This window comes from Daphnia magna, linkage group LG7 (genome assembly GCF_020631705.1).
Source record: "Daphnia magna isolate NIES linkage group LG7, ASM2063170v1.1, whole genome shotgun sequence".
Taxonomy (NCBI): domain Eukaryota; kingdom Metazoa; phylum Arthropoda; class Branchiopoda; order Diplostraca; family Daphniidae; genus Daphnia; species Daphnia magna.
In genome coordinates this window covers 8,958,740-8,969,694 of record NC_059188.1, presented here as the reverse complement: position 1 = coordinate 8,969,694, position 10,955 = coordinate 8,958,740, and the positions used below count along the sequence as shown (strand labels likewise).

General features: G+C 45.7%; 1 protein-coding gene across 2 annotated transcripts; it reads left to right on the top strand.

Moving 5' to 3' along the window:
• The first annotated feature begins 34 nt into the window (after nucleotides 1-34).
• LOC116935938 lies at nucleotides 35-1,309 on the top strand. Of its 2 annotated transcripts, none has more exons than XM_045176862.1 (5): nucleotides 35-322; nucleotides 404-577; nucleotides 636-701; nucleotides 769-946; nucleotides 1,001-1,309. In XM_045176862.1, exons 1-5 carry the CDS (start codon nucleotides 181-183, stop codon nucleotides 1,032-1,034), a joined length of 594 nt encoding a protein of 197 aa, XP_045032797.1. In that variant the 5' UTR covers nucleotides 35-180; the 3' UTR covers nucleotides 1,035-1,309. The 2 variants fall into 2 exon arrangements, with proteins under 2 accessions (XP_045032797.1, XP_032799034.2); XM_032943143.2 differs by having other exon boundaries at nucleotides 392-577.
• The last annotated feature ends 9,646 nt before the right edge of the window (nucleotides 1,310-10,955 follow it).

The window sequence follows — 10,955 nt, the reverse complement described above, 5'->3', positions numbered from 1 at the left end:
TCGATTTAGTAATTGGTAGCTGCTAGCAGACTCAAAGACTAGCAGACGCAAATTTACTGACACTTTCTTTACAATTTTACATCGCAAAGACCGCATGGATCCGTCAGAAGTGCTTAACAATTTCTTGTGATTCCTTATCTATTTAAATTCTACAATTTGTAAGTTTTCCAATAAGGAAAAATGAGCATAGATTCAGTTGCCGAATACCTGCTCTTTTTGCAGTTGTACGATCAGTACAAATTAGATTGTGTGAGAAAAGGAAAGACTCCAAATGGATTGCCGGTTTTTCTTTCAAATCTGAAAGATGCACAACGTGTGACTGGTAAGACTTATTTAATTTCAAACTTAACTTTTTTTTATAATAAGTCATGTTGTGCATTGATTTATCAAGAACATTCCTCAGTTTCAGCTGATGTGGCTGTATTGGGATTGGTGAACCCAGATTCACCATTTAAATCGTGTGGAACTTTTCAGGAAATGAATAGCCACTCGACTGAGGCAAACGAGAGAAGAAGAAAAAGAGCGCTGACAATGCGAAAATCTTTAATGGCTTCTTCTTCAATAACAGAAGTGAAAGGTAATTCCCAACAATTGCATTAATGAAATGTTTTACGTAATATAATTTTTGTTTTTAGACAATGCATCCCTGTCTCCAAGTTGCAACAGTGGCGTCGTTTCACGTCAAAAGATGATAGCGAAACGTATGTTATAATGAGACGTTTTATAATTTTTTTGATATTTACATGTATTATTTTGCTCACACACTAGGTTTCAACACATCTAATACGTTCAAAATGCATGTCTATTTAATGCCTCACATTGGATGGCTTGGGACGAGAGCTTCAAAACAAGAAAAAAGTAATTTGGCTGACATATACGTTTCCCAGCGAGTGGTGGATTTCAACGTTGAAAATACTGAGGAAGAAAACTACGATGCTATTCTAAAGTAAACAATTTGTTAAGTTTTAGTTTTGTCTCTTAACCATAAATAATTAGTTAGGGTTTATCGCGATATTTCGCTGGTATTGTTATGAAATGTCAAAATCTGTTCATGTAATTGTTAAGTTGACCGCTAGAATGCGCGGGCATGTACTTTGTAAGAATATTATTCCCTACCTTGACCTGATTGGCCCCGCCCTTGACCTACCCTGCCCTCTTGAACCCGCATAAAAGGCGCCCCCCTGCAGTTTTGGCGCCAGTTGCCGCTGGAGAGTCGTGAGAGTAAGAGCTACGGTCGGTAGGCTCTCGGTTTATATGCGACTAAGCATTGTATTTGTGCACTGGCAATACAAATTCGTTTATTTGTGAAGCGTTTTGCGTTGTGATTCTTAACATTTGGTGTCAGAAGTGGGATCTGAACCCACGCCTTCTATCGAAGACCAGAAGGCGAGAGGTTAAGAAGAAGGCAGAAGAGGAAGAGTCGAGAAAGGTTAAGAAGAAGGCAGAAGAGGAAGAGTCGAGAAAGGTTAAGAAGAAGGCAGAAGAGGAAGAGTCGAGAAAGGTTAAGAAGAAGGCAGAAGAGGAAGAGTCGAGAAAGGTTAAGAAGAAGGCAGAAGAGGAAGAGTCGAGAAAGGCTAAGAGGAAAGCAGAAGAGGAAGAATCAAGAAAGGCTAAGAAAAGAGCAGAAGAGGAAGAACTGAGGAAAACCAAAGAAGAAAGCATAGAAGAAAGAGAGGCAAGAAGAACGAAAGAAAAATTGGAGGTCAAGAAACAGGGAAGCAGCAAAGAAGAAGGAAGAAGAAGAAGAAGAATTAGAAAGAATAAGGATGGAAATTACTTTCATCGAATAAAACAAAACCAAAAATTGTACCTGTTTAACGTTCATTAATACAGAAATTATCACCTCGTAATTGACGCGTCTTGTGTCTTACTTTCAGGTTTCGCCTTGCTCAAACGACACGTTTTGCGTCTTAAAGTCTGACTTAATCGACACAACTGTGTCTTAAGGTCAAATACTTTGACTTAATTGACGCGTAAAGTTTAATGCAGTCTGGCTGTAGTTGTAAATCAACCACCTGTAAAGGGTGCGTATGCGTCCAGAACGAAAGGTATTGCAACGAGCATTGTAAGTGTCATCCTAGTCGGTGCCAAAACAAACTGGTATCACGATTCACAAGTCCCAATAAAATAGAAATGGATCAAGACGCCCTAGCAGAAGCATTGGCCAATCTGGCGGCCAATCAACAGTTGCAACAACAGCAATTTCAAATTCAGCAACAACAAATGCGTCAACAACAGGACGTACTCACGGCCCTAGCAAATCGTTTACTTGCAGCACCTGTCGTAGCTGCCCCCGTGAATCCAGTACCGGCCCCAGCGGTAGCGATTCGGACTACGCTGGACTCCGATGTCAAATATTCAGGATCAAAAGACGAATCACTACAAGACTGGCTACAACTGGTTAATCGAAAAGCGTTAGCAGAAGGTTGGCAAGATGCTGACAAGAGAAGGGCCGCCATTAGCTCCTTGAATGGGAAGGCTCTCACCTGGCACGAAGAAATAGGAACAAATATACCACTATGGGCCGACTGGCTGAATAACTTACGTGGAACCTTTGAAATACAATTAACGGAAATTCAGTGGCAAATACAAGTAGAAGAAAGAAAACAATTGCCGAATGAAACTGGCTCAGCTTATGTACTGGATAAAGTCAATGTTAAGTTAACAATCCTCCGCTAGGGGGACTATCCTCGATTATGCACAACGACTCTCAATCGTTGTCATCGTCTTTCTGACGTTCTATTACGTGTGTGTGTCTTCTCTTTCTTATGGTGAACACTTTGTTCGTTCAGCATCCCACCTAGATTATTATCTTACAAGTGTTTCTGTATTCTGTGCTAGTGGACTGCGATCAAAGGTAATATGTTATATCAATCTACCCTCTTTACAATAAGAGATGGCAGCCCTCTTGATGTCAAGAGACGGCATGTTTCCTCAACGTTGAGATGGTAATAAACAAGATCAAAAGTAATGTCTATCCCTTGATCATAATCTAACAGGTTATGGGCCCAGAGACGCAAGTCGACTCAAATCAAGATGGAATCAAATCCCTCGACAAGAGAAGGAGGCATTAAGACAGAAAGGTTCAACGGAAAGAACTTTGCCATTTGGAAATATAGCATCCAACTGCGACTCCAAGAGCATGATCTCAAAACCATAGTTAATGGATCAAGAGCTAAGCCTGCTGAGGTCAAAGAAGGCATTGTGGTCACGAACAAAGCCCTTATTGACAAGTGGATGAAGGACGACAACTTGGCAAAGTACTTTTTGTTCAACACCTGTCACGAAGAGCAACAAAGATCTCTTTTGACATGTGACACAGCAAGAGATATCTGGGTCTCCATCGAGAATCAGTATCAGCAAAACTCCATTGAGAGAAGACAGGCTCTTCAACAGCAGTTTCTTAATGTCACTTTCAACAGTGAACACGGTGTCAGAGCCCACATCGAGGGAATCAAGCTTCTGGCCAAGGACCTTACAGAAGCAGGCTGTGCAACAGACGAGCTGAGCATCAGCAATCGTATCCTCACTACTCTGCCCGATCAGTTTCTCGGCTTCTTCACTGCGTGGGAGAGCACAGCAATGGCAGAGAGGACCCTCGCAAATCTCACGACGAGACTCTGCAATGAAGAAGATAGAAACAAAAGACGCCATGTCAACGTTCACAAAAAAAGATTCGGACAACAACAAAGCTCTTTACGGTCAGCCCTCGCATCACTCATCATCGCAGTATCCAGCTCCAAGTTCCTCACACCATGACGCCTCACGAGTCGATGCCGGCCCATTTAATCGAGAAGCAGCTCGATTTAATTCGAGCCCCTATCCACAGAGAGGTGGCAGAGGAGGAAGAGGAAGAGGAAATCGCGGTGGATTTCGCGGCGGCAACCGAGGTTCCGGACGTCGGGACTCTCGTTTCTCTTCATCCAACGATGGGAACAAGAGAAGAGACGGGAAATGCTGGAATTGCAACTACTACGGCCACTGGCAGAAGGAATGCCGTTTCTTAAAGGATGATCCGGAAGCATACGCCGCATACTTGCAAGGAACAGATGACAGAGCCATCATCTTGGATCCCAGCCAACCAAGTGTCAGCATGATCGCCCACGCCGCTCAATCCTCTCTCTCGAACCATCAAGCTTCTGAAGTCTACTTGGACTCGGGCGCAACTCAACACATGTTCCACCAACAATCCAGATTCTCGAACTTCAAACCTATTCCATCAGGAGGGAAGTCGATCGAAGGAATCGGCAACAGTCGCGTGGAGATAAGAGGAATCGGTGACGTCACCTTTAACGCGTCGGTGAATGGATCAACTCAGCTTATCACATTCCACAATTCTCTTTTTGCACCCGAGCTCGGCATCAACCTCATTTCAGTCGGGGCTATCACAGCAAAAGGGGCAGCGATCCATTTCTCCGGAACCAAAGTTCACGTCAACCTGAACGGTGTTACCATTCTCTCCGGAAAACGCAACTCGGACGCTACTCTCTATCGTCTGGAGGAGACGACCGAGACCGCTCAACCAGCATGTCAATCTTTCCGAGCTCTCTCCCGTTCTAGTCACAATTCTATTGAAGAATGGCACCTTCGCCTCGCACATTTGAATTATCCAATGATGATCAAGATGTCCAAGAGCGGCGCAGTCGACGGTTTCACTCTGCCAGCAGGAACCCAACCTCCTATAGAACACTGTCACGAGTGCGCAGCAGCCAAGGCAAAGCGCACTCCCTTCTACAGCAGCACCTCAGATAGGTCCTCCCGCATCGGTCAACTGATTTTCTCCGACGTCTGGGGTCCAGCTCAAGTGAAGAGCCTCGGAGGTGCCCTCTACTGCTGCACCGTGAGAGACGACTTCAGTGATTTCCGCGTCGTATACTATCTCAAGACGAAGGATCAAGTCGCGGGTGCAATTTTGGATTTCATTCGTCTCCTTCACACTCAGACAGGACAACTGGTCGAGTGCGTGCGGACCGACGGCGGCAAGGAGTACGAGTCGAACGACTTTGAACAGCGACTGAAAAAGAAGGGCATCAGGCACGAGACCTCCGTTCGCCATTCGCCTCAACAAAATGGCTCAGCCGAAAGAGACAACAGGACGCTCTTCGAAGGGACTCGCGCGTTGTTGCACTCCAACAAGTCTCTTCCTCTCTCGCTCTGGGCCGAAGCAACAAATCACAAGATCTACGTTTTGAACCGATCTATCTCCACCACTTGCCCAGATGTGACACCGTACGAAGCATGGTTCAAAAAGAAGCCAAATCTTTCGACGCTCAGGGCCTTCGGAAGGGAGTTCTACGTTTTGATTCCCAAGGCAATTCGTGCAGGCAAACTCGAGCCCGTTGGAAATCTGGTCTACTTCGTCGGCAACTCCGACACTCAGAAAGGAGAGAGATTCTACGATCCGTCTACCGCAAAAGTTAACACGAGCTGCGACGCTTCACCGGCTCATCACGTCTACGCTCCACGTCTCCCCTCCGTCGACTTACAGAAAGACACTCAAGTCTTCCCACAGCTTGCATCCCAACCAAAGGTTCATCCCAACACTGACGAACAAGTAACTACAATTTTCCAACCGCCTGAAGATCCTCGAGACGACACGGTGCCTACCTCTCCGCTCATCTTTCCTTTAAGCAGTCAGCCTGAGTCTCCCTCTTTTCCACCTCCAACAAAGAAAGGAAGACTGGTACGGACGCGCACGGCCTTAGAAGAAGAAAACCTAATAGACGCGCCTGCGGTTCCAGATCCCCGTCGCTCGTTGAGAATCAAGACGCCAAAAGTCATCAAGAGCATGAAGGCAGCCGACGGCACCAAGTACGCGACAGCCCGATCGACGGAGAATGAAGTACCGGATCAATATCAAGACGCCGTGGCCTCTAAACAAGCAAAGGAATGGATGGGTGCCACACTGAAAGAATACAATTCACTGCAAACGACCGAGACCTACACGGAAGTCGATCGGCCGAAAGACCGTTCAGTGATCAAAACCAGGTGGACCTACAAGCTGAAGCCGGGCTTCAAAGGAAGCCCACCAATCTACAAGGCTCGTTTCGTGGCGAAAGGCTACACGCAGGAGCCCGATGTCGACTACACGTCATCCGAAACGTACGCCCCGACCCTGAAGGTCGACTCTCTTCGAGTGCTGCTCTCCATTGCTGCCGTCCACGACTTGGAACTCACACAACTTGACGTCAAGACCGCCTTTCTCTGCGGAACTCTGACCGAAGAACTGTACATCGAGTTGCCAGAAGGGTTCACTAAACCAGGAAAAGTCGGTCGGCTCAATCATCCAATCTACGGACTGATTCAGTCAGCGTACAACTTCAACGAGACCTTCGACGGCTATATTGTCAAGTACGAACTGATCCGTTCCAACTACGACCCGTGTCTCTACTATCACATTGGAAAGGACCCGAACGACATCACTCTGTTCGGAATTTGGGTCGACGACGGCATCCTGGCAACAAAGACGCTAGAAAAGGCAACAGCCATCATCCAGCACCTGGAGCAGTACCTTGAGATGACCTCGAGACCAGCCGACATCTTCATCGGCCTCGAGATCACAAGGAACCGCGAAGAGAGGAAACTCTACATCTCTCAAGGCACCTACGTCCGTTTACTGCTGGAGAAATTCAGGATGACAGACTGTCATCCCCGTAACGTGCCAGCTGATCCCTGCTCTCGCCTCAGTGCCAGAGACCGCCCACAGAACAGTGGTAAACCTCCGCTCACAACGACACCTTACCGCGCTGCAGTCGGCGGCCTCATGTACGTAGCAAAGATGACACGCCCCGACGCCTTGTTCGCCGTCAACGCTTGCTCCCGGCAAAGTATCGACCCCGGAGTACCTCACTGGGAGGCAATCAAGTGGATCTTGGCCTATCTGGCAGGCACAATCGACTTTGGGATCTGCTACGGAGGGACAGGCATCACAAATCATCTTGTCGGCTACTCCGATTCTGATTTCGCAGGTTGCGAGGACACCCGGCGATCCACCTCCGGTCTAATATTCATTTTGAATGGAGGCGCGATCTCTTGGACCTGTCATCTTCAGAAGCCGATCGCACTTTCAACCGCCGAAGCAGAATACTACGCAGCCGGACACGCCAGCAAAGAAATCGCGTGGCAAAGAAATCTGTTGGAGGAGATCGGATTTAAACAACAGGAGCCTACGCCTCTTCTTTGCGACAACAAAAGCGCCATCATGATGGTTCACAATCCGGTCTTCCACGCAAGGACGAAGCACATCGAGTTGAAGTACCACTACATTCGCAAGGAGTTCAAACAAAAGAACATCCGTCTTCTGTCCGTCTCATCCGCAGACGAATTGGCCGACTTCCTCACGAAGCCCTTGAAGGTAGAAGCACTTCGACTGAACAGGGAACGCATCGGCGTCTGCAGCTTGCCTCGAAGCTAAAAATAAAATTCAAATTTTCGTATTTTTTTCTTTCTTACTATTCTCCTTACGTCTAACACTTCTCAATTCTTTCAAAATTAAACACCTAGATCAACACGCTCAGATTGAGGGGGAGTGTTAAGTTAACAATCCTCCACTAGGGGGACTATCCTCGATTATGCACAACGACTCTCAATCGTTGTCATCGTCTTTCTGACGTTCTATTACGTGTGTGTGTCTTCTCTTTCTTATGGTGAACACTTTGTTCGTTCAGCATCCCACCTAGATTATTATCTTACAAGTGTTTCTGTATTCTGTGCTAGTGGACTGCGATCAAAGGTAATATGTTATATCAATCTACCCTCTTTACAATAAGAGATGGCAGCCCTCTTGATGTCAAGAGACGGCATGTTTCCTCAACGTTGAGATGGTAATAAACAAGATCAAAAGTAATGTCTATCCCTTGATCATAATCTAACAGTCAAATTATGCCGCCGCAGAGCTATTCCTATCAACGATGGAGAGATGATTCCTTTCCTCATCCGCGGACTAATCCGTCCCGAATTACGATCAGTGATGATAGGTAATCCGCCAGCGACAGTTAATGCTTTCCTCACCGAACTTCGCCGGCTAGAATCTATCAGCGAGTCCCCTACAGACTCAACGGCAGCGTCAGCGAATAGTGTTTCCCCTCCCATGAGCACGAAGGATTCTAATTCTTTGTCTAAGGCAATAGAAACACTCGTCAATCAGGTGTCATTTCTGAACCAGAGCGCAAACCAATCTACTACAACTGGTCCGGTGAAACCAGCGATCAAACAAGTCTCGTTTGATCGACGTCCCCCAGGTACAAGAAACGAAATCCAATGTTACAATTGCAACGGATTTGGACACTTTGCAAGAGATTGCCCCCATCCTAACCCACGTTTGTCAAAACCAAATTCGGGAAATGGGCAAGCCGCCCCATCGGGGCAGGAGCGGCAATAAATGTGCAAAAAGTCCTCAAACCAACCAATCTGGCTCTAATCGAAGTTCATGTCGCACGAGTGGGCCCCGTAAAGGCCATGATCGATACAGGAGCCATGTACAGCGTAATCGAAACAAAAATGGTTCATCATTTACTAAAAAATGAACATCTAACAGGAGGGACTTTGTTGAGTTTTAACAAAGAACGGGTTGCCGTAGTGGGAGAAATCTCGCTAACAATTAGATTCAAAGACCGTGTCGTGGACCTACACAAAGTAAGGGTGGTAGAACAATCTTTGTTCCCACTAATCTTGGGTGTTGATTGGATGGGTAAAAGCAACGTAGGTGTCCGACCAAGCCTCCATGATCGGTTTCAAATGGAAGCTGTTATGTTCCCTGAATTACCTATCTGTGATATCTTAGCAAATCCCGAAAGCTCGGGACAGGTTAAAAACCCCATAGAAGAGAAAATAGACGATGAAAACGGGCTACTGGCCGCCATCACTCTCTCACCCGAATCACCACCCGTTCATGTCGTAAGATACGTGCAAGAGACATGTGTTATTCCCGTCAGGACAATGAAATTCATCCGAATAAGCATCGAGAAATCAAACGGTCATACGGCAATTGTGGAAAGGGCCCATTCAGCCTTTCCCAGCAAAGAATGGGTAATACCGCACTGTCTGGTAAACATAGAAGGAACTCATGTTCGCGTTCCAGTCACGAATCTGTCAAATGAACCACTGCTACTTAAAAAAGGTCAAAAGCTTACCCGAATTAGTCCATGGGGTGCTAGCAAAGACGCAACAGATAACGAAGGAATATGTGGCAGTCTCTTAGAAGAAAACGCGGGTCTATCAGACGAAATAAAACAGAGAATGACCAGCCAAACTACTATTTCAAACGAACAGAAAGTAGAGCTATATACAGTCCTGGACAAATATGCCGAATGCTTCTCCAGTGAAGGAAAAGTCGGAGTAGATGCTGGGTACGCCCATCGCATCGACACAGGTGAGTCTCGTCCCATAAGCACACGACCTCGGCGAGTCTCTACGTACGAGCGCCAAATAGTAGCAGATCAAGTAGAGAGTATGCTGTCAAAAGGAATCATCGAGCCATCTAAAAGTCCATGGAGCGCTAATGTAGTGCTTATTAAAAAGAAAGACGGTAACCTACGGTTCTGTGTGGACTATCGACCACTGAATTCGGTCACCAAAAAGGATGTTTATCCAATACCTAGACCAGATGACCTTATTCAAAGAGTGGCCGGTGCGGTAATCTTTAGTTCAATGGACATCAAGAATGCGTTTTGGCAAGTACCGGTACACCCTGAGGACCGGGAGAAAACAGCATTCGTGACGAACGATGGTCTTTTCCAGTTTAAATATTTACCTTTCGGGCTCTGTAACTCTCCCGCAACGTTTGTAAGAATAATCGACCTCGCACTTCTCAATCTGAAGTGGACACACTGCCTCGCGTATATTGACGACATCTTAGTATTCGGTGCAAACTTCAAAGAACATCAAGAACGTCTAGAAGCGGTCCTCGCTGCCTTCCAGCGTGCAAGGATAACACTTAATGTGGAAAAGTGCAACTTCTGTGTCTCACACGTCAAGTTCCTGGGACACTTGGTAGATGGTGATGGCCTCCGACCAGATCCACAAAAGATTGCAGCACTGGACAAATTTCCAACACCAGTGGATGTCACGGCTCTAAAAAGCTTCTTCGGTTTAGCCTCTTACTATCGAAGGTTCATTTATCAGTTCGCCCTTCTGGCCTCCCCCTTACATCAGTTGCTCAAGAAATCCCAGATAGGAATTGGTGTCCCGGGGTAGTTCCAAAGCCGTACCAATAGCACGACTGCGACGGGTTCATCCAAAAGATGTCTAAACCCGAGCCCTTGAAAAAATAATACTTTCCCGTTTACTCCTGTATATCATTGGTGCCCCGTTGATGTCCCTGGCCCGTCCCATTTATTTTCTTTTGGCTCTCGGTCAACACTTAGAAAATTTTTTGATCACATGTCTTTGTTTTAACGCGGCAAAATTTTCTTATTCCCTTTTATGACGGTGTTAACGTTCTACTCACTAGATGGCCAGTTCAATAAATTTTCTATGCAATTTTTTTAAATAATATATTTTGATTTTCTTTATTTAATGAAAATGATCCTTCAAGCTTTAGATTTCTTATTGTTTATTCATAAATAATGGAACAAACTCTTTTACTGGAGTGTTCAGTCAGTTTGGCAACGTTCACACTCACTCGGACTTGAAGAACGTCGTCTGTGTTCTGCCTCGTGTGAGAAAACTGGAAAAGACTATCTCTGTGTGTTGCTTCAGTTAATGGATTTTTTTCCTCAACAAGGTATTATTATTACTAAATATCCAAAGCTGTGTTTGTTGATTTAGCTTACAACATTATATTAGAAACAAATTGTGTCTGTATACATGAGTTGCGTGCGAGTAAAGCAATAACTTAGACTCCAATCTTCAGCGCTAGATGGCGGACGGATGTTTTTAAATTGTGGATGGATGTTTTGACGTTTTACAACTTCAATTTACGCCATAATACGGTATATTACGAAGTAATACGGCCA